The 27,263-nt window shown below is 46.4% G+C and overlaps 1 protein-coding gene across 2 annotated transcripts in view; it reads left to right on the top strand.

The window, feature by feature from the left end:
• Window positions 1–27,263, top strand: part of LOC146050019 (cholesterol 24-hydroxylase-like) — an 82,189-nt gene that overhangs the window by 4,724 nt on the left and 50,202 nt on the right. For both annotated transcript variants that reach the window (XM_083166789.1, XM_083166790.1), the window contains exons 2-3: window positions 7,922–7,999; window positions 9,618–9,699. In XM_083166789.1, the coding sequence (XP_083022915.1) occupies window positions 7,922–7,999; window positions 9,618–9,699 (160 nt within the window). The remainder of the gene's footprint in view (window positions 1–7,921; window positions 8,000–9,617; window positions 9,700–27,263) is intronic.

Genomic DNA, 27,263 nt, shown 5'->3' with positions numbered 1-27,263 from the left:
TCACCTCGTGTGGCCAGGGGATTATTTCCCTGGACCTTAGTTGCCCATCTCTGGAGCTCAGATTCAGGCTGGATCCCTGAGCAGATTCCTGAAAGATTTTCCTACCCTGATGAATCAGCACCAGGTCTGTGACTAACATTGCAGGGGGCATGGTACAGATGACCACCCCCTACTGTCTATAGGGCACAAAGTTAAAGAGTGATCATGCATGACACATGCACTAAACTTGATTGGGTAGAGAACACAGGGCCCTCTGAGTCTCACAGCACAAATGTCAGTGACCTTACGGGGCTTGCAGTTGCAGGGGGCATTTTTGAGGCCAAAGAAACTGTATGCGCTGCAGTCCTTGGCCTCACCATGCTGGGGAAATAAGGGAGACATAGCCCAAATTTCCCAAATGCGGGCCACCTCTGCCCTATCCCTCCTTGTGAACACCTCTGCCTGTCACTCAGGCAAAGGCATTTACATTTCTCATATATGAGAGCAGGATCCGCATTGCACATGCCAACACATTCTCCTGACACTAGTAGTTTGCCAATTGAGTGTCCCAAATATTACCCCTTTCTCTTTCGTCCAGTCCGGTGACACAGCTCCACGATGGGATGTAGTAGGGTCCGCCAGGAGCCAGGCACCTATGCTTCAATTCTTTGGGAGCAGGCTCCTCCCTCTGCATCCCATAATGCTTCAATTTCGTTTTAGGTGCCCACAGGAGTGGGTGCAATGCTGAGTGGCTGCGTTGCAGCCACACTTCTTTCTTTGGATTTTTATTAGTTAGACTAGGTTTTTATTATTTTCTAACATTAGACTTAGTAGCAGTTTTTTTCCAGCGTGTGACTTCTGGCTGAAGTCAATACACGCTGAGAGCGCAGCAGAACACTGACAGAAGCGCGTCCTGTCAGTTTTCTGTGTGCAGAGGAATGCATTCGGCGGAGGAATGCACACTCTGCACAGCGCTTGCCTCCGCTCAAACGGAGGTTTATCCTGGGCTCCGGGGGACCCCATCCAGTGCCTTGCCTAGAAGGGGATCTTGGGGACGGGTCTCTCAGCGATGGCGGCCGCCATCTTTAAGAGTTTAGAAACTGAAATCCCCCAGGGGAGTTGAGGTTTCTTACAGGATGTCCAGCGTTTCTGGACAACTCCAAGTGGTCCCTAGAGGGGAAGTTACTGGAGGGGAGAGACATAGTTGGGAGCGCCTGTGAGAGAGTTTTGGCGCCAAAAGACGTCAGCTACCCTCACTGGGAGGGAGACTTGGTCTCTTCCATGATTTACTGGCGCCATTTCTGTGCTTGCTGCAGAGCTGAAAGACAGAGATCCTGCTCAGAAGTCTCTCCTGACAAGCGCTTCCCCCGCTGATCGCTGGCAACAGAACACACAGATAAGTACACTGGTGCATTACTCTGTGACTTTGCCTGAACGTTTAGCAGTGTTTTCTGATATTAACATGGCTGACGAGTTCAGTTCTGTTGCTGGGGAGGGAGCGATTGAGATGTTTTACCATTGCAAGAGATGTAATGTAAATTTATCATGTGAACAGTTGGACCAGGGGGAATTGTGCCCTTCCTGTGAAGCTGTGCCCTGTGGGTCACGAACCCAGAGTCCTGAAGGAGCTGAGCCAGCTGGGCTGTGGCTTTGGGACGGTCTGTTAAGGCTTTAACAGAGGCTTTAAATAGGCAAAAGGGATCTTTGGTGGGATCTCCGGGACCTATTCCCTCATCTCAGGGCTCTCTTACCCCTGCACAGGGAGACCCTATCTTGCTGCAGGCTATGCAGGACACTGCACAGGGTGTGCATAAGATGTCTTCTCTTTTGGAGCAATTTACCAAGGTATCAGATGATGTGTTGTTTAGACAAGGGTCTTCCATGGCCCCTCCATTGACTACTGACACAGATGATGGTGGGGTAGATGAGGATGATTTGTGTTGGTCACAGGGAGAGGAAGCAGACTCTTCAGCCTCTGGTATTGAGGATTTGATTTTGGCTGTAAAGCAGGCTCTGGATTTGCCTGCTGAGGAAAAGGCTGCTGCGCAGTGTGTGTTTAAAAGGAGCCGTAAGGATCCAGTATCCTTTCCCTCGGATAAAGGCATGGTTGCTTTATTAGGGGAGGCTGGCAAGTCTCCAGAAAAGAGACTGTTCATGTCAAAAAAATATGCAAACATGTACCCCATGCCTGAGGATCATGTTAAGGTATGGGAGAAAGTTCCTCTGGTGGATTCTTCTGTGGTCAGATTATCCAAGGCCACAGCGCTGCCAGTGCAGGGTGGCGCGGCCTTTAAAGATCAGGTTGATAAAAAGGTTGAAGGCTGTCTGAAGGCAGTTTTTGAAGGTGTTGGTTTCACTATGCGCCCCATTATTGCTTCGGCCTGGGTGGCAAAAGCCATGATCAAGTGGACAGAGTTTAAGTAGTCATCTCCAACATGATGCGGAAGCTTTTTCTGTGGCAGAAAAGTTGAGGTGTGCTGCGGAATATATATGTGAAGCTAGTGAGGAGGGTGCCAAAATGGCGTCTAAAGTATCCGTCACTTCTGTTACTGCCAGAAGAGCTCTCTGGTTAAAGGCCTGGGAGGCGGATAGTGAATCTAAAAAGTCACTGGAAACTATTCCTTTTAAAGGTGAGCTTTTATTTGGGTCAGAATTGGATGAGATCATCAAGCAGGCTACTGGGGGTAAGAGTACTTTTCTTTCCACCACCTCTAAATCCCCTGGCTCTAAATTCGGGGAGCAGCTGGCAGAGGACAGTCAGGGGGTGAAAGATTCCAAGCCGGCAGAGGTAGAGCGACCAAGTCAAAGTTTGGCGCCTTTACAAAGAAACATACAGCCAAAGGGGAAGACAAGCCCTCTGCATGATGGGGCGGGGACTCCCTGTTCTGGGATCAGAGTAGGGGGTCGCCTCCTGCAATTTCAGTACAGTTGGAAGGTAGCCACAGAAGATCCGTGGGTATTTTCCATTGTTTCAGAAGGATATCAGATAAATCTCAGGTGTCCTCCCCCTCGCAGATTTCTTCCTACTCCTTTACCAAGGACCGCGTCTCTCAGATCTTCTCTTCTGGGAGCTGCCTTATCTCTTGAGAAGAAGGGGGTAGTTATACCGGTTCCTCGAGAGGAGAGAAGAAAAGGTTTTTATTCGATCCTTTTCTTAGTTCCCAAACCAGACGGGTCGTTCAGGCCCATTCTAAATTTAAAATCTTTGAATGTTCATCTTTGGGTGGATCACTTCTGCATGGAATCCCTGAGGTCGGTGCTGTTGAGCATAGAGCCAGGGGAGTTCTTGGCATCAGTGGACATTCAGGATGCTTATCTCCATGTCCCGATCCACATAGATTTCCAGTCTTTACTCCGGTTTGCAATCGGGGGAAGACATTGGCAGTTCCAAGCACTCCCTTTTGGTCTTGCCACGGCTCCGAGAGTGTTCACCAAAGTGATGTCCACCATGGTTGCAGCTCTCAGACTGCAGGGAATAATTATTATCCCTTACCTGGATGATCTGCTTTTCAAAGCAGAGTCGGCGGAGAAGTTACAGGTTCACCTGGAGGTAGCAACACAGTTTTTGAGAGGTCAGGGTTGGATATTGAATTTGCCCAAGTCCCATTTGACACCAACGCAGACTTTGAAGTTTCTGGGGGTGATCATAGACACACACCTTCACAGGGTCTTCCTCCCAGAATCCAAGGCTGTGGAGATTCGGCAGATGGTGTTAGAGATCCTACAAGCACCGGCTCCATCGGTGTGGCAAGGAGTAAGGTTGCTGGGAAAGATGGTGGCAACCTTCGAAACTCTCCAGTTCGCAAGATTCCATTCGAGGAGTTTCCAATGGAGCATTCTATCCTGTTGGTCCGGAAATGCCAAGACGATGAAACAAGAGGTTTTATTCCTGTCACTGGAGTCCAGGGAGTCCCTCCTATGGTGGACGGATGTGGAAAATTTGCAGCTGGGGAGATCTCTCAGGCCCTGGGATTGGCTGGTCATAACGACCAACGCCAGTGTGAGGGGCTGGGGGGCGGTAGTCCTTCACCTGAGGCTTCAGGGCCTTTGGTCAAAGGAAGAGTCCAAACTGCTAATAAACATTCTGGAGCTTCGGGCGGTTTTGAACGCATTAATTCAGGCGGAGGATTTTCTGAGGAGATCCCCGCTGAAGATACAATTGGACAATGCTACCACAGTGGCTTATCTCAACCATCAAGGTGGGACACGCAGCAAGATGGCGATGGCGATGGCGGAAGTTTCCAAAATCTTCAGTTGGGCAGAGACAAACGTTCCAGCATTGTCGGCGATATTTATTTCAGGAATCAGGAATGTGGAAGCAGACTTCCTCAGCAGGGAGTCACTTCTGGAAGGGGAATGGACTCTCCATCAAGAGGTATTTCAGGAGATTGTGAATCGATGGGGTCTGCCAGACATAGACCTAATAGCGACGAGAAAGAACCGTCAGGTACCGAGGTTCTGCTCGCGTGTGCAGGATCCTGCAGCGTGGGCAGTAGACGTCATGACAGTCCCGTGGGATTTTCAGATGGTGTACATTTTCCCTCCATTTCCCATGTTGCCGAGAGTATTGAAGAAAATAAAGAATCAGGGAGTACGGGCAATTCTAATTGCACCAGATTGGCCCAGGAGGTCATGGTACTCCAATGTACTGAGGTTGTCGAAGGATTCCTGGAGGCTTCCTCATCGTCAGGACCTGTTAGGCCAAGAGCCGTTTCTTCACAAGGACCCAGGTTGTCTTATTTTAACGGCATGGCTTTTGAAACCTCCTTATTGAAGAAAAAGGGGTTTTCTGATGAGGTTATCCAGACCATGCTGAGGGCCCGTAAGCCGGTGTCTGCGGCTAATTACCATCGGGTCTGGAAGATATACATTAGATGGTGTGAGAGACAGAAGCTTCACACTTCCAGATCCAAATTATCAAGGCTTTTAAATTTTTAGCAGGCTGGTTTTTCAACAGGACTTAGTCTGCAGTCCTTAAAAGTGCAGCTATCGGCCTTATCTATATTCTTTCAAAAGAGAGTAGCTTTGTTACCTGAGATTCAAACCTTTTTACAAGGGGTTACTAGACTTAAACCACCTTATAGGCAGCCGATGGCGCCTTGGGATTTATCTTTGGTCTTGTCTATGTTACAGAATCCTCCTTTTGAGCCGCTAAGATCTGCGGAGCTAAAGTATGTGTCGTGGAAGCTCACGTTTTTGTTGGCAATTGCCTCAGCCAGACGTGTGTCTGAGTTAGGTGCCTTGTCTTGCAAGTCACCGTTTTTGATTTTTCATGATGACAGGGCTGTGCTGTGAACAGTGCCAAAATTTCTACCTAAGGTAGTGTCATCTTTTCATTTAAACCAGGACATTGTACTTCAAGTGTTTTCTCCCCCAGAAGGGGTTAAAAATAGGTACAAGCTGAAGAAATTGGATGTAGTTCGCGCCTTGCGAATCTACATTGAGAGGGTAAAGGCCATACGAAAATCGGATTTACTCTTGGTGCTATATGATGTGCATAAGGTTGTGTGGCCTGCTTCTAAGCAGACCATCGCTCGCTGTTTGAGATCTACTATTGCCTTTGCCTACTGTAAAGCAGGTAGACTGGTTCCGTCTCGGATAAATGCACATACCACCAGGTCGGTTGCTTCCTCCTGGGCGGTGCGCCATGGGGCTACGGCGGAGCAGTTGTGTAGGGCTGCCACCTGGTCCTCTGTTCTCACCTTTACCAAATTTTACAGATTTCATGAGTTCACGTCGGAGGATGCTTCATTCGGATGGGCAGTGATGAGAACTGTTGGTCTGAGCGTACCCTCCCAAAGGGAATCACTAGAATACATTGTGGAGCTGTGTCACCGGACTGGACGAAAGAGAAAAGGGGATTTTTGTAAGAACTTACCGTTCAAACCCCTTTCTCTGAGTTCAGTCCGGTGACACAGCGATCCCTCCCTTACGCTCAGTTAAGTGTACCGTTCATGTGTTGTCATGTTATGGTTCTGTTATGTTGCATATAAAGTGTTCAGGCATTGTTCTGAGTTATGTATCCTAGTGTGCTCTTGAAGTTGAACTGAAGCATTATGGGATGCAGAGGGAGGAGCCTGCTCCCAAAGAATTGAAGCATAGGTGCCTGGCTCCTGGCGGACCCTACTACATCCCATCGTGGAGCTGTGTCACCGGACTGGACTCAGAGAAAGGGGTTCGAACGGTAAGTTCTTACAAAAATCCCCTTTTCACACCAGAAGCAAATTACCGGGTTAAAGCTTTTCAACCTGGGAATCTGCTGTAAAACCCAGGTTTTTCATTAGTGTGAAAAGGTCAACCCGGGTCTTAAATGCTGGCTCTTTGACCCTGCTCTTGACCAGGGTAGGTGAAAATGAAGTTGATAAATGTAAAGTAATTCATTATTGGAACAAAAATGAACAAGCCACTTATAGGCTAAATGTTATTATAGGAAGTTGTGCTGTAGAGAAGGACTTGGGGGTCATTATAGATGAAAAATTGGGTAATAGTGCACACTGCTCAAGTGCAGCAGCAAAAGCAAACCGGACACTGGCATGCATTTAAAGAGGTATGGATTCAAGGGATGCCAATGTGATAGTGCCTCTTTACAAGGCATTAGTGAGACCACACTTGGAATATTGTGTTCAGTTCTGGGCACCGCACCTTAAAAAGGACATAAATTAATTGGAACAGGTACATAGAAGGGCGACTTAGCTAGTAAAAGGTCTTGAATCACTAGAATACAAAGATAGGCTAACCAGGCTGAATACGTTTTCACTGGAGAAATGGAGGTTGAGAGGGACACACAGATGGAGCGCCCTTCATTCAGAACCGGGGCTCGCCAGACCACCCCCTCTGTCACCGGCGCTCCATCTGACTGGGATGCGCAAGCATCCCACACTCACGTGTGTTCCTGTCGGTGAGAGATGTGAACCCTGCCTGTCTCCGCTTCAGGGAGACGGGCAGGGTTAGGGGGGAGCGTGGAGGTGGAATCGGGCGGCGGGGACCGGCGGGGAGCTCCGTAGTAAGGGGATGCACCTGTGTCTCGTGTGTGCGCGTCCCCTTCTGGCGGCTGGTGGGGGCTGGCAGCGAAGCCAGAAGCCTGCAAGAATGACAGGCGCTACATCTGAATGATTAGTATGTTCAAATACAGGATTGGGAATCATATGGAACTGGGAGATGATTTGTTCACTAACAGGCCTGTACTGTACTTAGGACACGCGGACATGTACTGAGGCTCGAGGAAAATAAATTCCGTACTGAATTAAGAAGTGGATTCTTCACCATTAGAGCAGTAAAATTCTGGAACTCATTGCCGGTGGGCGTTGTTACAGCAACTACTGTACTGTTAACGAATAAAGTCAGTAGTTACAAGTTAGTTAGGTTGAACTCGATGGACAAACATATTTTTTCAGCCTTAATTACTATGTTACTATGTTATGTTACTAAGAAGACAGTCCAGATGGTAGGTGACTGTACATCTGCATGTGATCAGCTTTTCAGTCACGGGAAGCCTCTCTGGTTCAAGTCCCAACACTGATTGCTTCTGCTTATGTCACAGTGTGGACTCGGAGCATTAGTGACCCAGAGATTACAGATGGGCAGGAACCCGCTACAGCGGGAGGTGGGGTATGCACCCATTTAGAAGGTGTGTTTGGGCAATTGTTTGAAGAAGCTTCTGATACCCAGTTCCTTGATCCCATGGACTTGTCTGGAAATGTACATCACTATCTACTCACTGGGTGGTTGGGTCGATCAGATGAGACCTCCAGGCCCTGCCCAGGATCAGAGATAAGGGAGGTGTGGTTGACTCTTTATAATTTTAAATATGTAATTTAAGGTGCTGTAAAAGATAGACCACATTCTCTATGTAACACAGATAAATCCCGAATATCAGAAAAAAAACTCCTCCCATTTGTATTCAGTCTGTTATAAGAAATGTTCCTCATCTTTCCCATTGCAGCTTCCTCCTGGGTCACACTGCGACCATTACCAAAGCCGCAAAGGACTACAAGGTGGTGCATGACCTCTTCCTGCAATGGTACGTCCCTGGCTGTAGGTTAGGAGGCCATGTTCTATGTCTATACATAGGCTTATGTGAGAGACTAGCGATTGTGATAGTAACCCCTCCATGAATAATGCATAATTCAACCTCTCGTTCAGCGACGAGGAACCGCAAAATCAATGATCTACTTAATGCAAACCACAAATACAAGGTCTCACTTGAGCTAACAGATCGCTCCTGCAGCTCTGGGAAGAGAGGGCGTTTGTATTTGTGGATGTAGACAAAGGAACATACTGCTTTTACCTCCATCCTGTGTTGTTGATGTGTCCATTTTGAACAGAGTTCAACTCTGCTAAACTGAGTAGAGGAACATGAAACATGCACCGCTGTTAGAAGAGGCTGATGACGTGCTTAGCAAAGAATGGCATCATCATGGCCTCTTCCTCTGTCCCACAGTACCAGTAGCATTATGTAGCTGGTGCGAGGCCAATATTACATGAATTTACTGACACGCCTCCACTCATTGCATCATCGCAACCGCCGGCACGCCCCCATATGCTGCACCACACCCCCTGCAAGTGCTCAATATGAAAACCATTGCTTTAATTGCCTCATTATTATTATTATTTTATTTATAAGGCACCAGAAGTGTTTTGCAGCACCGTACAAAGGAGTTATTAAGCAGCCCATACACGCTGCTATGAGAGCTGACCCGATGTGTGCTTTGAGGTGCGCGCTCCCGCGCACCTCATCGCACAGTACAAAAAGTATGTGCTTGCACATACGTTTTGTACCTAGTTCTCATCAAATCGCATCACATTGCATGCACAACGTGTGCACATGCAATGCAATGCGATTTGATCCGTGCTAGTACAGCACGGAAAGCACGCCCATAAAGCAGCGTGTATGGGCTGCTTTACACTGTTTACTTCTAGGAGACCCTGATCAGAGATTCCCCCAGCAGGGGCACTAGTGACATCACTGAGGCATCCAGAGAGACAAGTGACATCACTGAGGCATGACACATCCAGAGACACTAGTGACATCACTGAGGCATGTGACATCCATATAGACTAGTGAAATAACTGAGGCATGAGACTTCCAGAGAGCCAAGTGACATCACTGAAGCATGAGACTTCAGAGAGACTAGTGACATCACTGAGGCATGAGACATCCAGTTAGACTAGTGATATCACTGAGGCATGAGACATTTAGAGAGACTAGTGACATCACTGAGGCATGAGACATTGAGAGACTAGTGACATCACTGAGACATCTGACATCCAGAGAGACTAGTGACATCACTTGGACATCTGACATTCAGAAAAACTAGTGACATCACTGAGACATGGGACATCCAACATCCTGAGAGACTAGTGCCATCACTGAGACATGAGACATCCAACATCCAGAGAGACTAGTGACATCACTAAGACATGAGACATCCAGAGACACTAGTGACATCACTGAGACATCCAACATCCAGAGAGACTAGCAACATCACTGAGACATCCAGAGAGACTAGTGACATCACTGAGGTATGATACATCCAACATCCAGAGAGACTAGTGACATCACTGAGGTATGAGACATCCAGAAAGAACACAATGTTATTTTCCCTATGATGAAAGATTTGTTTGCTTTATATTTGTAGGGCAGAAGAGTATGGTCCAGTATTCAGAATAAACTTCCTGCATTACGTCGTAATAAACTCCACCAGCCCAGATTCCGTGAAGGTGAGATGGTCTGATATGAATGTCAAGTAGGGCCCCATTCAGGCCTGATCGTTGGGTTTGAGCATGCACACCCCGATAATCAACAGGGCTGCCAATTGGGTCCATAGTGTACCCAAGCTGCATATACACTATATGATTTGCGCATTCCAGTGGATCAGTAACGAAAATGCTGTATAGTGTGTACCGGTCATTCAGTCACTGAGTAGCTACTACTGCACCTGCTATCATTATTTTTCTCTTTCATCTATCCTGGTGACACAGCTTCAACCTTGGGATGTAAGAGGGGTCCGAAGGAGCCAGGCACCTATGCTAAACTTTCAGAGAGGCAGGCTCCTCCCTTCTGCATCCCATGATTTCGTTTTAGGTGCCCACAGGAGTGGGAGATTAACTAGGGTGTTTTTTTTTTTATTAGTTCATCTTAGTTCGGACAGGCACAGTGGTGGATTCTTTCAGAATCCTCACACTGGCAGCGCAGCAGGGGCTGACAGAAACGCGTCCTGTCAGCGCCCTGTGTGCAGAGAGACGCTGTCTGGTCTCTCTGCACAGTGCTTTAGCCTCCTCAAAAGGAGGTTTCCTGGGCCCTGGGGGACCCTGCAGCCGGCTCCCCGCATAGGGGGGATTGTGGGTAATGGGTACCCCACAATGGCGGCCGCCATCTTGAATGGGTTTGCAGGCTGAACTCTGCAGAGCTTGCAGCCTGTTACAGGAACCCAGAGAGATGGGCAGTTCCAAGTGATCCCTGGCCGAGGGGAGGCACTAGGACAAGGAGAAAGCATTCACGGGAGCAGCTCACAGGAGGTGGAAGGTGCCAAAAGCCTCAGACCCCGATGTAGCAGGGGGAGCCTCCCTTTTACAAGTAATACAGGACACTGCTCAGGGTATAAACAGATTTAATGCTCTCATGGAGTAGTTTTCTAAGGAACCTGAGGTTTCCTCTAGGCATTCCTTAAGGGAGCGCAGGGGGCCAAAATGGCCCCTGGAGCAGGATAAGGGGGTGGGGCGCTAGGCACCCTGCAGGTCAACGGAGGGAATCCTGGGTTCGGGGGGATGGGGGGGGGGGAGGCAGCAGCCAGGGTAGCCGGTCCCCTTCTTGTCACCTAGCCACGAGGAGGGCCAGTGAGAAAGGACAGGTTTAATTGAGGGGGGAGTGAGCAGCAGCAGGAACAAAAGCAGAGAGCAAGGGGTCTGAGTTCACTCATCACCCAGCTAGGACAGGGACACCCACCCACCCACCCAGCCCAGTTGTTTGGGTAAAAGCCGGGGAAAGGCACTTGACAGGTGTCAGGTTGTAAATCTTGTATTGGACAGGTTTAAAAATGTTGTAGTTGTCAAGTCAAAATGTTGTGTTTAAAAAAAAAAAAAGAATTAATAAATATAAAAAAAAAAATATATGGTACTTATGTATTATCTGGGCTCCCATGTTAAATGCATCCCATTTTTTCATACCCCTACTATCCAACTACGCATGGAGTTGATTTTATATAGTGTGGCGAGCGCAGCGAGCCACCGTGCCCGAAGCGTGGCAAGCGCAGCGGTCTCATAAGAAAAACGGGTGCCCAGATATTACATAAGTACCAAATATATAATATTAAAAAAAAGAAAAAAAATTATAAATAAATAATAATAATAAAAAAAAGTATATATACTGTTTGCATACTTGTTGTGTTATGTTGTATAGGAAGGCTATATTGGCTATGAGTGTAATTGTAACGTTGGCTTTGGTAGTCATTGTCATTACGGTGTATAAGATGCTTGAATAAGAATGTTGTCACAGTATTGCGGGGAGGGAGCGGTGCACAAGGCAGGAAATGTAGGGGAGTTACAGAATGCCTCGCATACTCACCATTAGGCGGCCGCACGCCTGGTTCCAGCATTAATACGGCAGGGGCCATACGGGTTGCGTGCCAGGTAGGGTGAGGTGCGGATGGTAGCTGATCCCATAATGGTAAGGGGCGTGTTCACGTGAGTCACATGACAGTGGCTGGCACGGCCCATAGCGTGTAAGGGGCGTGTTCACGTGAGTCACATGGTGGTGACTGGCACGGCCCAGGCGATACCAACTTGGTAGGGGGCGTGGTCGCGTACCCACGGCAGTGGAACGGACACGTCCCAGGGGTACCACATTAGCAGGAACAGAGCGCACCGCTCCCCTTTCTATCCCTTGCCCTGCAAAAGTGTTTGGTTATGATTATGGATTTGTGAAATAAAGCTGTGACCATTTTAATTGCCACAAACTATGTCGTCATGTTTCCATTATTTCGTTGACCAGAGCGGGGTGCCGGTAAGTCGCCCTCTCCCGCCTTATCTTCTCTTCCTATCCTTGATGTGGATTCAGAGGAGGAGGGAGAGTGTGGGGCAGAGACGTCCTGGGACCAGAGGGAAGATATGGAAATTTCCGTCCCTGGTGTTGAAGATTTAATCTTGGCTGTGAAACAGGCATTAAATTTGTCTGGAGGGCATAAGAGGGAGTTTTCAAGAGACAGCACAGAGACGCAGTTATCTTTCCCTCGGATGAGGGCTTGCAGGATTTGTTAGGAGGGGCTTAGAAAAGGCCAATAAAAAACTCCTGATGCCAAAAAGGTTTTTAAGCCTTTATCCCATGCCGGAGGAGCATGTTTAAGCTGTGGGAAAAGGTTCCTTTGGTAGACGCCCCGGTCGCTAGGTTGTCAAAAGCTACCGTTCTGCCTGTGCAAGGGGGTGCTGCATTTAAAGACCCTGTTGATAAGAAGTTAGAGGGTTGCTTGAAAGCAGTATTTGAAGGTGTAGGTTATGCCCTTAGACCAATAATTGCTTCTGCATGGGTATCCAAAGCTATGATAGTGTGGGCAAATACCCTGTGTGCTTTACTGCAACCAGAATCAGAGGCCTTGGCTTTAGCAGAATATACCTAGGAGACTGGTGAAGAGGCGGTCAAAATGGTGTCCAAAGTGTCAGCAGTTTCTGTGAATACACGGAGAGTTTTGTGGCTCAAGGCTTTTGGAGGCTGACAATGAGTCGAAGAAGTCACTAGAAGCTTTGGCTTTTAAGAGTGAATTACTTTTTGGGTCAGAATTGGAAGCCATTATTAAGCGGGCAACAGGTGGGAAAAATACTTTCGTTCCTACACCTGCGGCAAAACATAGTTCATCTAGGTTTGCTGCTTTTCGTTCTTCCTTTCGCACCTCCTTTAGACAGTCCAGCAGTCGAAGATTTCACTCTGGAAAAGGAAAAACGGCAAAATCCCATTTTGGTGCCTTTACAAAGAAGCAGGCTTCCAAGGGTGAGGAGAAGCACTTAGCATGACAGCCAGGAGGCTCCCCAATCTGTCCTCAGGGTGGGGGGGGGGGTCACCTCTTGCAGTACCGAGGCACTTGGGCCTTATTAGGCCAGGATCCTTGGGTTCTCAGTGTGGTGTCCCAGGGTTACAGGATAAACCTGAAGGGAGTTCCTCCAAAAAGGGTCCTACCTACACCATTGCCCAGGGAGAACCGCCTCAGAACAGCCCTTTTAGGGTCGGCGCAGTCTCTCCTGGAAAAGGGCGTGGTGGTCCCGGTACCGCGTGATGAGAGAAAGAAGGGGTTTTACTCCATTCTTTTCTTAGTACCATAGCCAGACAATTCTTTCAGACCAATTCTGAATTCTGAAGTCCCTAAGGGGGAAATTTACTAAAGGAAATTTGTAAAAAATAGGTGTATTTGTATCCAGAAATACACTTATTTTTGACATTTATTATCCCGAAAATACGGCAATTCGTATTCGTATTGATAGCACATCAATACGACTACGAATTGCCATATTTTCAGGATAGTAGATAAGTGTATTTCTGGATACAAATATACCTATTTTTTTTTTTACAAATTTCCTTTAGTAAATTTCCCCCTAAATCTCCACTTATGGCTTCATCATTTCAGAATGGAATCACTGAGGTCGGTTCTTCTGAGCCTAGAGCAAGGGTCTATGCGTCTATGGTCCTAGCGTCTATGGACATTTTTTTTTTTATAATCGTGAATTTTTATTTGGTATTAATTCTTATTCATTTACAAACATTTTGGATACAAGAATTTTACGAGTACAGAGGATATTGGTATTGCATCAAGTATAATAACAAAACAGGGATACTTTTTTTTTTTTTTTTTTTCTTCAAGTTCTTAACAGCAAGATATCATCCCTGTGTTAATAAGTCCTCAGAGAGTTCCTGGACTCAAGCTTATGAAGAGCAAGTTAGCTGTGATCCAAGACCATGCTTATACCAGTGTATTTTTTACAATTAACATTTAACATTAATAAACATTTGTTGATATGACACAACAGCATTGGTTATCTATTTTGTTGATTCATGTTGTGTGAATTATAATAGTCTTGTAGATACACGCTGTAGAATATTCAGATCTTATTTGTCACACGGATGCATTCTGTGCCAAAGACATTACAGAGATGAATTTTAAAGATTACATTTGATCTTAGTTAGGGGGTTTTAGGTTACAGGGTGAAAGAGCGAGGAAGGTTCTGAGCAAGTTTGGGTGTTGAGTCTTGGGAGGAAAGAGGGGGTGTGAGGCGTCAGGGAGAAGTGTAGAAATGAGAGGTATAGAGGAAAGGAAGGGGGGAAAGGATAGAGAGAGAGAGAGAAAGAGAAAGGAAGGTGAAAGGATTGATGAGAGTTGAAAAGAGTTGCGCTGGGTCTCCGGGGGTCACACAGGGCTTGCTTCCGAAGTCTTTAACCTGAAAAAGAGTTTTCCGCTATCGCCAGGTCTTAAGGCGGGTTTTTCCGGCTCTGACTGGGCTTTTGGGTCCATTGAGGGTGTGTGCGTTATTTGGGTATACATATGTGTAGTTGGCGTGATGTGTCTGGGGAGAGTGATTTAATGTAATTGTCCCATAGATTGAGGAATTTTTCGTGGGTATGTTGGGTGTTTGTATGATTTCCCAACCACGTCAATTTAAAGAACATAAAGAGTTTATCTTCAAAAATTTGTAGGGAGGGTGGGAGGGAGGACAGCCATAGTTGCAGAATAGATTTCCTAGCCACACCAGCAAGTATAGAGAGGATTTTTTTTTCCTCAGGGCTATTATGTATGTAGAATTTTGTAATTCCTAGGATCGCCCACTCTGGGGAGCTGGTGAACCTTATTTTCATTGTGTGGTTAATGAAGTCAGCAATTTTTTCCCAGAATTCCTGTATTTTAGGGCATTCCCAGAAGCAGTGTGTTAGGTTTGCACGGGGATGGGTACATTTAGGGCAGGAAGCTGAGGAGGTGATGCCTATATGGGCGGCTCTCGATGGGGAGATATAACCTCTGTAGCATATTTTATATGTCATTTCTTTATAGGAGATATTTGGCATATTCTAATATATCTGGGTATGTTAAATGCGGGAAAATTTCAATCCATTTATGTATACCTGTGGCGTGGTTACGTGAGAATATGGGTGTTCGAATGGTGGAGTAGAAGAGGGATATAAGTTTGGGTGTATCGGTAGGTAGTGAGAAGCATGCGTCTAGTGGGTTAGAACAGTCTTTGTTGGTTAGGGCTCTGAGGACTGCTTGCGTGTAGTGTTGTGCTTGGTGCAACGCTAGTGTATGTGATCTAGTAAAAGTGTACCTGTTCGCAATCTGGGATATGCTAAGGGGTTTGAGTGTTTCAGTGTTAGTGAGATGCTTAATAGAGGACAACCCTAGTTTTGTCCATCTGTTGAACGGGGGGCCCGATTTTCCTTCTTGGAACGCTGGATTACGTAGGAATGGGAGGTGTAAGGATTTTTTGGGGTTTAAATTCCAGGTTTTACGTATTTTAAACCATACTGTTCTAGTGGTCATCAGGATAGGGTTATCCTGTATAGAAGGGGGGATGTTTCTTTTATCCATATGCAGGAAAGCTATAAGATGTATATTTGGTAATAATTGCTGTTCCAATGCTGAATTAGCATAGCTGTTTGTGGAGTTTAGCCAGTCCTTTATATATCTGCATATTGCCGCTTGGTTATATAGTGCTAAATGAGGGAAGTTAATGCCCCCTTCTTTCTTACTTTTTTGGAGGATTTTCAGGCTCATCTTGGGTTTTTTGCCTGACCATATGAACTTGCTAAAGGCACTATTGATTTGAGATTCATCTTTGCTTGATAGTATAATTGGGAGAAGTTGGAGGGGGTATAGTAGCTTTGGGAATGATATCATTTTTATAAGATGAGCTCGCCCCAGAAAGGATAATTGCAGGTCTTGCCAGTGACGTAGTTCTGAGATAACTTTTTCTATTATTGTTGTTATATTTAGTTTGTATAGTAATCCTAGGTTTTTAGGGAGTTGGATTCCCAGGTAGGGGATACTGGTTGTGGCCCACGTTAGTTTAAGTGGTCTAGCCCAGGCCGGACAGGTCTGGTTTGAGAGGGATAGGGCTGTAGATTTTTGTACGTTTATAGAGAAGCCTGAGACAGAGCCGAATTGTTCTATTTTTGAGATCACAGTTTTTAGACTGGTCTCGGGGTTTCCGAAGAATAGCAATAGATCATCCGCAAACGCAAGGGTTTTGAGTGCCTTAGTACCAATGTTTATTCCCTGGAAGTCGGGCATACCGTCCAATAGGCGCAGCAGGGGGTCTAGGGAAAGGTTGAAAAGGAGGGGTGATAAGGGACATCCCTGGCGGGTTCCTCTATGTAGAGTGACTGGTTCTCCGATTAGGTCATTCACTATCAGTTTTGTGGATGGGTTGGCGTAGAAAAGCCGTATGGTATTGACAAACCTTGTGCCAAAGTGTCTATATTCCAGTACCCCATATAAGTGTTCCCAGGTTATCTTGTCAAATGCCTTTTCCGCGTCAAGGCTTAACAAGATGTTATGTTTTTGATTGTTGGCTTTGGCAGATGCTATGGCCGCTATTGCAGATCTTACTCCTTGGACGGAGTGTCTGCCTTGTGTGAAGCCTAGTTGGTTATGTGTTAGTATGTTTGGCATTATGGATTGCAATCGAGTCGCCATGATTTTTGCCAGGAGTTTGAAGTCCTGGTTTAGCAGTGTTATGGGACGGTAGGAGTCTACTTTTTCCGTGTCTTTATTTGGTTTAGGTAGTAAAATGGTGTGCGCTTCATTGAAATCTGGGTAATTTGGGTGTTCTTTCTGGAGAAGCTGGAATAACTCCAAAAGGGTAGGCATTATATCGGGTTTTAAGATTTTGTAGTATTCTCCACTGAACCCATCGGGTCCCGGAGACTTGTTTAGTTTTAGGATTTTTATTGCTGAGCTTAGTTCCTCTGCTGATATGTCAGCCTCTAGGAGTGTTATCTGCTCTTCCGATAGCCTTGGGAGTCCAGCCTCTTCATAAAGAAGAGATGCCGAGGATGAGGGGGGGAGAGGTGTAGAATATAAATTTGAGAAGAATGTGTGAAATTGTTTAGCGATGTCCGTATGAGAGGTGGCATACCCTGATTGTGTTTTTAGGCGTGTTACATATCTTTTCCTATGTTGTTGGCGGACCATATATGCCAGTAACTTACCAGATTTACCTCCCCAGTTAAAGTATTTTTGTTTACTGTAGTCTACTTTCAATTGGGCTTCGTGATTTAAATAAGATTCCATGAGGGTTTTGTGACGGGAATACTCCATTTTGTTATCCTCTGTTGGACCGTCTACATAAGCTCGATATGCTTTGTTTAGATTTGTGGATAGATTTAGGAGTTTATTTCTCCTTTCTTTTCTTCTGCGGGATATGTAGGCAATAATATGCCCTCTCATAACCGCCTTCGAGGCAGACCAAAAGAGGATAGGATTTGTTTTATGGCAGTCATTATTTGTAGAGTACTCCCTCCACTTTGATTCAAGGAATTTACGGAAGTCGTCTTGTTTATAGAGATATGAGGGGAATTTCCAGGTAAAGTTTGAGTTTATAGGATTTTGGAAGTTTATATTTAGATGGATGGGGGCATGGTCAGAGATTAATATGTTTTCAATTTTTGCTTCTGTAATTCTTGGATGGATGGAGTCCCTAATAAGTATGTTGTCAATTCTCGTGAAGAGTTGGTGTACATGGGAGAAGTATGTGTATTCTTTCTCCTTGTGATGCAGTGTTCTCCAGGGGTCAATTAGATTATGTGTGGACATTAGTATAGTTAGCCCGTCCCGTTTTCTGGTGGTGCGTTGTGGGAGTGGTGGGGATCTATCTAATGAGGAATCGTATGTAAGGTTATAGTCACCTCCTATTATGAGATTTTGCGTGTTTTTTGCCAATAGTAAGTTGGATATTTTGGTGTAAAAGGATATGTTTGGGGAGTTAGGAGCGTATATATTCATAATTGTGAATATTTCTCCGTGTATTTTTAGGGATAATAGTATATAGCGTCCGTCAGGGTCAATGTCTGTGTCTAATATCTCATACTGCAGGCGTTTATGAATGAGTATCGCAACTCCTCGCTTTTTGCTTGTATAAGGTGCAACGATGCATTCTCCTATCCAGGGTCCAGCTAATTTAGCAAAGGGCCCTGCTATCCAATGCGTCTCTTGTAAGAGGATAACGTCTGCATTAAGAGATTTCAAGTGTGCTAATACTTTTTTGCGTTTTATAGCCGAGTTTAACACCGCAACATTCCAGGATAGGATGCGGAAGTCTCGTTTAGTTTGTAGTGTGTTAGTCATTGTTGTTGTGTGTGGTGTGTTATCCGATACCTGATTTTAGGTGTTGATCAGACAAGTCTGTTGTATGTGTTGTAGGAGTCATCTGGTCCCAGCAAGCCAGATGGTCCTGATTTTCTTCCATGTGGTTTCGCCCCAGAGATCCAGCGCAAGGAGCATAAGAGAGAGGTAGGAGAGAGGAAGGGTAGAGAGAAGACATGTTAAACATAAGAACAATTAACCAATGTGTATACATTTTTTTTTTTTTTAAAGAACACTTTAACCATAATATACCGACCAGGTGCTCCTGTTAAGGGAACATCCAACAGGGCAGGGTCAGGAATAACCCCTTTTGCCCTAGTCGGTTGAACCGTTTTATAATTAAATAACATTTGTGCCATGAGTAATTCAATCATTTGGGGGGAGGTTGAGTTGTTCTCTCGCCTCTTGGGGTGTATTGAACAGCAGGGATTTCCCATCTATCAGAACTCTCAGCTTAGCTGGGTACTGTAGTGTGAATTTGTATTTGTTTTCATACAGAAATTTACATATAGGGCTGAATTCTCTTCTTTTATTTGATACTGCTGCAGAGAAATCCTGGAATATCAGCACCGGGAATTCTCTGAGTTTTAGTGTATGGGATTTTCTGTAGAGGCGAAGGACATTTTCCTTGTCTCTAAAATCTAGGAACTTGGCTATGACCTGCCTGGGTTTTGAAGCATTCGGTGCCCTTTCCGGCCCTATGCGATGTGCTCGTTCAATTTGAATGGTTCCATTAGGGGTCGGAACTTTTAGGGCGTGTGCTAGGTCTACGCTCAGTAAATCTTGCAGGTCCCCTCCCTTTATTGATTCGGGAATTCCCACAAACCGTAGATTGCACCTTCTGTTACGATTCTCCAGTTCATCTATTTTGAGCGCCATCTCTTCCAGTGCTGCTGAGATAGGTACTATTGTGTTTTGGAGGGAAACCGCAGTATCCTCCAAGTCACTTGTTCTGGTCTCCAATTCTACTATGCGTTTGGTGTTTTTGTCGATCTTGGAGACTATAGAGTCCAAAGATGTTTGAATAGAGTTCAACTTCGCATCCGTGGAGGCTTGCATAGTGTCCAATTTTTTATCAAGTTGTTGGAAGAATGACATTTCTGGGGTAGAAGAATCAGATTGTATTGAGGTAGGCTCTGATCCTGGAGGGGGGGAGTGTGATTCCTCCGAGGTATTGGTCTGTTGGGCCAGAGGGTTTTTTAATTGTGGTTTGGGGCCTGGTTTGTTTTGTTTAACCATATTTTGAGGTATGTGATATGGTTTCTGTATGAATTTGTCCATACCCCAGAAAGCGAGAGTTTATAGACTTGATTATTTGCAGGCTAGTTTGAAACCTCTCCTACATCGGCAGACATATTATGGCACTCCTGTAGTTTGGCATGATGAACAGTGGAACACTGGGCGGCCAGTCGGGACTCTAACTACATTTTATTTTACAGGTGAATGCGTTTTTGCTTGAAAAGGTGAGTAGGTAACTCAATATCGTGGAAGAATCTGAGATATTGGTTTTAGCTCTTCTATATGGGTGTCTCGGGGGTACAGCGCCCAAATGATAGAAGTGGGAAGTCTGTATTTTGTTATGGCTATAGCAGATATACTGTTGTAAATTGACCACTAGGTGGGGATGTTGTGCAGGCAATAGCCCTGTGTAATTTCCAGGTCTCAGAGCACTCACTGAGGGTATAGGCTTATACCTCCATATTACTTTATATATCAAATATATTAGGAGGGGGAGCAGGGCAGAGAGGTGAGTAATAAAAGCAGTGAGCACAATAGAGCTTTTTAAAACAGATGCCTTGTCCTATATGGGGTTTCTTTGTCTTAGCGTGCAGAGATCTTCAGTTGGGTTTATCTTGATGTCTGCCTGGGAGTGTCACAGTTCAGTTATTTTACAGAGGCAAGCAAGGTGTTAGATGATTGCAGATACACGTCAGGGATAAGGAGGCAGTAGAATTGGCTGCTTTTCGGTTGCTTCAGGTGTGTTGAAGGTGAGATAGGTCACTGGGGTCGTTCTGTGTTGGAAGGGACTCCTGCCTCTCTTAGTCTCAGGAGACAGGTTTGGTCACCTTGTGAGGGCTCTGGGACTGGTGTCAGGGGGGGGGATATGGGGTAGGGGAAGGGCGCTGGATTATCGAGGCAGTTTATGTGACTTTCAGTCTATGTGTAGTACAGGTGTCCAGTGCCTTGACTTGTTTGTGGCTTACGATGCAGCCTTTTAGCTGCTGCACCCGGAAGCCAGGCTTATGCACTGACTCACTCTGCGCAGCTCTGGTCTCCTCTCCCCCCGTCACAGCACCTCCGTTTCTGGCCGCTGTGGGGGTTCTGCGCCACTTGGTAATTATGTGTGGGGCGGCTGTACTCACTGGGATCCGGGCGATGCCTCTGTCCGTCTGGTAAGGGGTTGGTTGCGCTCTAAACGTTGGCGGTGGGGGCGGTCAGGTCGGGTTCAGGCTTCTCTCAGGGGCTCCGTTCAGCGTCGCCAGCTGGTGTGTGGGGGTCGCTGGCGTCCAGAGGCAGCGCGTGTCTGATTACGCGGTCTGGGTCTCCACGGAAGTGCCGTCGTCTCTGCCCGCTTGCTGATTGTGGACGCGGCCCGGTGTACTCCGGCAGCGTCTCCCCTAGGTCTTCGGCGGCTTTCTATGGCTGTTGCAGGGAGCCTGTAGGGTGGGGAAGGGCTCGCCTCAGGGGTCTTATGTTCTTGTAGGCGCCCGCGGTAATGGCGTCCCCGTCTTCGCCTGTGTAGAGGCCTCAGAATGTGCAGGCCAGGCTCCGGCGGTTGTACAGCTCGTATCCTTTCAGTGGACCTCTTGTTTGAAAGGTCAGCGTGTCCTCTATTTAATGGTAGTGCTTTTATCCTTTTCCAAGGAGGATAGAGGGTGGATGGATAAGGATAATGGATTTGAGAGCTGGAAAGGCTTCTAAAATGCGGCCATCACGATGCTCCGCCCACCGGAAGCATTTTCGTCTATGGACATTTAAGGCGCATATCTGCACATTCCTATATGCGCAGAACATTAGTCCTTACTGTGTTTTGCAATAGAGGACTTACATCTCCAATTTCAGGCACTACTTTTTGGGCTGGCTACAGCCCGAGGGTGTTTAAAAAAAATTATGGCAGTTATGGCGGCTGTCCTCAGACTAAAGGGCATAGTGGTCATCTCATATTTGGACGATCTGTTGTTCAAGATGGAGTCTGCAGAGAAATTGCAACAAAACCTTTAAAAAGGTATTCAGAACCATGGGTAGGGTCTGAATCTGCAAAAGTCTCACCTGTGTCCCACTCAGAGAATTCAGTTCTTGGGAGTCATATTGGATACCCATCCACATCGGGTGTTCCTACCGGAATTGAAAGCCAGGGACATTTTTTCGGTTAGTTTGGCAGATTCTGGGGTCACCCCACCCTTCAGTTTGGCATTGCCTAAAGTTACTAGGCAAGATGGTGGCAACTTTCGAGATTCTCCAGTATGCCAGGTTTCATTCTCTGCCTTTTCAGTGGAACATTTTGGCATGTTGGTCAGGAAATCCCAAGACCATGAAAACAGAGAAGGTGGTATTGACACCAGAGACGCGGACAGCTTGGCTTTGGTGGACGGATGTGGACTCACTCCAATGGGGTCACTCCCTTCAGTCTTGGGAGTTGCTGGTGGTCACGACCGACGCCAGTCTCAGGGGCTGGGGAGCAGTAGCTCTGGAATTGAGATTACAGGGCCTGTGGTCCAGGGAAGAGTCAGTGTTACCGATCAATGTACTGGAATTACGGACAGTCTGGTAGACATCCTCACAGGTGGAGAAGAGGCTGAGGGGATCTCCCATCCGCATTGAATCTGACAATGCCATGGCATTACATTTAGTACCAGAGGTACAGACTTTCCTACAAGGGGTAATGCGGTTGAAACCTCCTTATAAACAGCCAGTGGCACCCTGGGATTTATCCTTGGTGTTGGCAGTCCTTCAGAAACCTCCTTTTGAACCGTTAAGATCAGCTGACCTAAAATTTGTTACTTGGAAATTGACTTTTTTTTGTTGGCTATTGCCTCGTCAAGGCGTGTTTCTGAGATAGGGGCCTTTTCTTGTAGGTCTCCGTTTCTGATATTTTATGATGATAGTTCCTAAGTTTTTACCTAAAGTGGTTTCTTCATTTCATTTAAATCAAGAGATTGTTCTTACAGTGTTAAATCCTCCGAAAGAAACCAGGAAAAGGGACAAACTCAAAAATTTGGATGTGATGCGTGCTTTGAGCGTTTATGTGGACAGAGTGAAAGAACTCCGTAAAACAGATTCTTTATTGGTTTTGTATGATGTACAAAAAAAGGGTTGGCCAGCTTCTAAGCAGACCATTGCTCGGTGGTTGAGGTCGGTGATTGCTTTTGCTTATACCAAAGTTGGCAGACCAGTGCCTTCCAGAATCAATGCTCATACTACCAGGTCGGTTGCTGCCACATGGGCGGTGCGAGCAGTGATGAGAACTGCAGACCTGAGCATACCCTCCCAAAGGACCAGCACTTGAATGTGCCAAGGTTGAAGCTGTGTCACCAGGATAGATGAAAGGGGATGCGGTCATCTATTAGAATGAACTTAGGTCTACAGTCATTAGGTCGACCCCACTAGGTCGACTGGCAGGAAGGTCGACCTGACTTAAGGTCGACATGGGCCAAGGTCGACATGACTTAAGGTCGAATTTGCATAAAGGTCGACATGAGGAAGGTCGACTGGTCATAATGTCGACATGGGTTTTTCACTGTTTTTTGAGCCGACATGTGCCGACAGGTGGTATTTCATGCCCTACCATCCACTAGGGCGTGGTGGGAGAATAAAATAGTGTGCCGAGCGCAGCGAGCCACCGTGCCCGAAGCATTGCGAACGAAGCGAGCGATGCGAGGGTCTGATTCTCATTGCCAACTGTGTCCATGTCGACTGTGTCGACATTCGGATCAAAAAACAGTCGACCCATGTCGACCTTATGACCAGTCGACCTTCCTCATGTCGACCTTTATGCAAATTCGACCTTAAGTCATGTCGACCTTTGCCCATGTCGACCTTAAGTCAGGTCGACCTTCCTGCCAGTCAACCTAGTGGGGTCGACCTAATGACTGTAGACCTAAATGCAGTCTGACGAATGATCCCATTCCGATGAAAGAGAAAAGGGGATTTTTGTAAGAACTTACCGTTCAAATCCCTTTCTCTGATTCTATCTATGCTGTAGATGTGATTTTCCTAGATTTCGCTAAAGCATTTGATACTGTCCCACACAAGAGATTGATTAATAAAATGGAGAACCTAGGATTGGGTGAAAATATCTGCAGATGGGTAGGGAATTGGCTATGTAATAGAGAACAAAGAGTGGTTGTGAATGGTGCCGTATCAGATATGATACCGGTACTAAGTGGAGTGCCCCAGGGTTCGGTTTTGGGGCCCATTTTGTTTAACATTTTTATTAACGATATTGGGATAGGGTTACTCAGCAATGTATCCATCTTTGCGGACGATACAAAACTTAGCAAAGTCATCAAATCATCATGCTTCAAAATGATCTTGCAATTCTAGATGAGTGGGCAAAAAAATGGAAGATGAGGTTCAATGTAGATAAATGTAAGGTTATGCACCTTGGGAGACACAACCAGTGTGCAAGTTACAACCTTAGCGGAGAGGAACTGGGTAATTCCATACTTGAAAAGGATCTAGGAGTCCAAATAGACAGCAAACTAGGATGTAGTGCCCATTGTAATGTAGCTACAAAAAAGGCCAACAAAATTTTGGCATGTATTAAGAGGGGAACAGGGCCGGTGCAAGGCACCGGAGCGCCCCAGGCGAGTCGGGGTGGGAGCGCCCCGGTGCCGGGGGGAGGGGTGGTACCTGTGGAAAAAACTTGCGGCCCCGGCGTCCCTGCAGTGCTGGGGCGGTCATGGGTTTCCGTGCCGTAGGGATACCTGCGGCGCCGTCATGTGTATAAAGCTGGCTGCGGCCGGCGGGGTCCCTGTAGTGAATAGAAAATAACTAGCGCTTCCCGCACCGCCGCGCGCATAGCGCTAGTTATTTTCTCAGACAAAATTTTAGGAGTACAGCGCTCTACTGGGGATATAATAGACAATTGGAATATGTTGATATATTACCAACTTGGGATCCTAGATATTGTCCGTTCCTTTGTTACTTCATACGATTCACATAAAAAAAAAATTGAAAAATATACAACATGTGTAGTAGTCCACAAATACATATAGTCCAATAAATATATGGTGGACTCTTGGAGCTAGATGAATACGGTGGATTCCTCTATATCCCTTGTGTGGTAGTAGGCTGGGGGGCTTTCTTTTTACAGGATCACCTCATGCCAGGATATAAGAATCGCTTACACTCTGCTTACATAAAAAGGGTTAGAACCCCGTATATAACGGTTTCTTTTTCTTTATGGTAATCAACAAGCGGTGCTTACTTATAGCTTACATGTATCAGGGTGTTGGAACTCTCATCAAGGTTTCTTTATATAAAAAACATCTCCAACTCCATTTTGAATAAAAAAAAAATTCTTTCCTTTTTATTATAAAACAATTATATAAAAAACCGGTGCCAGATGGACTCCAAAAACCAGAAAACACAACAGTGGCCAGATGGAAGCCCGGGAAGCACACTCACGGTTCTACTGGTATGGGGGGCAGCTCGGTCACACACACAAAAGAACTTCAGTAGTAGTGGCACCCTACCAACGCGTTTCGACTTGTGGAAAGTCTTTTTTAAGACCACCTTGAAAAAGACTTTCCACAAGTCAAAACACGTTGGTGGGGTACCACTACTACTGAAGTTCTTTTGTGTGTGTGACCGAGCTGCCCCCCATACCAGTAGAACCGTGAGTGTGCTTCCCGGGCTTCCATCTGGCCACTGTTGTGTTTTCTGGTTTTTGGAGTCCATCTGGCACCGTTTTTTTATATAATTGTTTTATAATAAAAAGGAAAGATTTTTTTTTTATTCAAAATGGAGTTGGAGATGTTTTTTATATAAAGAAACCTTGATGAGAGTTCCAACACCCTGATACATGTAAGCTATAAGTAAGCACCGCTTGTTGATTACCATAAAGAAAAAGAAACCATTATATAAGGGGTTCTAACCCTTTTTATGTAAGCAGAGTGTAAGCGATTCTTATATCCTGGCACGAGGTGATCCTGTAAAAAGAAAGCCCCCCAGCCTACTACCATACAAGGGATATAGAGGAATCCACCCTATTCATCTAGCTCCAAGAGTCCCCCATATATTTATTGGACTATATGTATTTGTGGACTACTACACATGTTGTATATTTTTCTATTTTTTTCATGTGAATCGTATGAAGTAACAAAGGAACGGACAATATCTAGGATCCCAAGTTGGTAATATATCAACATATTCCAATTGTCTATTATATCCCCAGTAGAGCGCTGTACTCCTAAAATTTTGTCTGTGATATATGGTAGATTTTAACTAGGTTGATAACACTGGTTGAGGAGACCAGCAGCACTTTTGATTGCGCAACAGAATTTCAAATCCAGGGGCGTGGCCTGGCAGGGAATGGTGGAAGACGCACTAACTGCGAGCTCCCTTCTCCCATAGCCTTGCCTCAACCCAATACACCCTTCTGGGCTAAAGAACATACTCCCCACCACATCAGAGGAGCCCCGGGCGCTCTCCGACAGCACGCAGGGCAGTGTCGGCGGAATCGGGGGAGACATTAGGTCTCCCTGCGGGTTGCGGCCTGTCCCTGCATCACAAGCCGGGACCTAAATTAACAGCTCCGGCCACACTGACGAGAGGTACATCAAAGGTTGCGGCGCGACGTCCTCTCCCGGCGGCTCTACTCAGGGTGACCGGCTGTCGCGCTCCTGAGCGGCAGCACAGAGCTGAAAGCCAGACCCTCCAGACGCCAATCATTCAGCGGCGCCCGCCATCTTACCTCCCCCGGAGCCCCGGCGCGAAACTGCGAGCCGGAGGGGTGACCAGAGCCGGAGTCCACCCTGTGAGTACACCCACTCAGTATATCCCTTGCCACAGTCTCTTCTCTCCCCCCTGTGAGGCCTTGATACTGCTGGCCAACGGGTTGGGATCCCTGGGGAGGGCTGGGAAGGCTGCTTGTGTGCTGCATGGTGGGGCTGTGACAGTGGTCCCCTGTCTCTCCACAGTGGGGACGCAATATTAACAGATCCAGGTGAACCTAGGGATCTAAAGCTCTGAGGGGACTTGCCACAGCTACCAGGGCTCCCATATCTTATAATTACAACTTGAGCTGCCCTACAGCATACCATCTAGTGTGTAATTGAAGCTATAGGAAAGCTGCAGCCATCTCCAGCACCCCATTACTCACTTCTATATCAGTCCAGCCTCAAAGAAGTCTTTCATGCCTATATCCTATTAATGTGCCTGTGGCTCCACCTTGTGGCTTTTAGCCATATAACTACTCCATATATCTGTGATTGTTAAGGGAGATGATTTAACATACTCCACGTATCCACCCGGACATGTAACCAAAGCACCCTCATCTGTTTGTTTTATCCGCACAAAGTATTGATCTGCATTTCGGTATTGGCGAAGATCCAGGCCGAATTATGCCTTCTAAACGCACCAAAACTCCTAAACCTGTCCCCCAGGTAGCCTTTTTTAAACCTTCCCCGGCAAGACCCAAAGCTTTGGACGAGGTCGGTGAACAGCCACCTAAGAAAACTCTACCTAACCCCTCGGGGCTGGCTGCGGCGCCATCCAACGGCTCTGCACCAGCCGCCGACGCGTTGGAAGACAGTCAAGCTCTTACGGTAGACTCTATGAGACTACTGCTGTCACAATTCAAACAAGATGTATCCGAGGAGTTTAAAGCAACGCTCCGGGACTGCCAGAAGTCAATCGATGACCTTGGTGAGCGCACTGTTCATATTGAATCCAAGATGGGGGAGGTTGTTTCCTCTCATAACTCTCTAATCTCTTCTCATGAGG

This window comes from Crinia signifera, chromosome 12, assembly GCF_055691185.1.
Source record: "Crinia signifera chromosome 12, ASM5569118v1, whole genome shotgun sequence".
NCBI lineage: Eukaryota > Metazoa > Chordata > Amphibia > Anura > Myobatrachidae > Crinia > Crinia signifera.
This window is presented reverse-complemented; position numbering and strand designations above follow the sequence as displayed.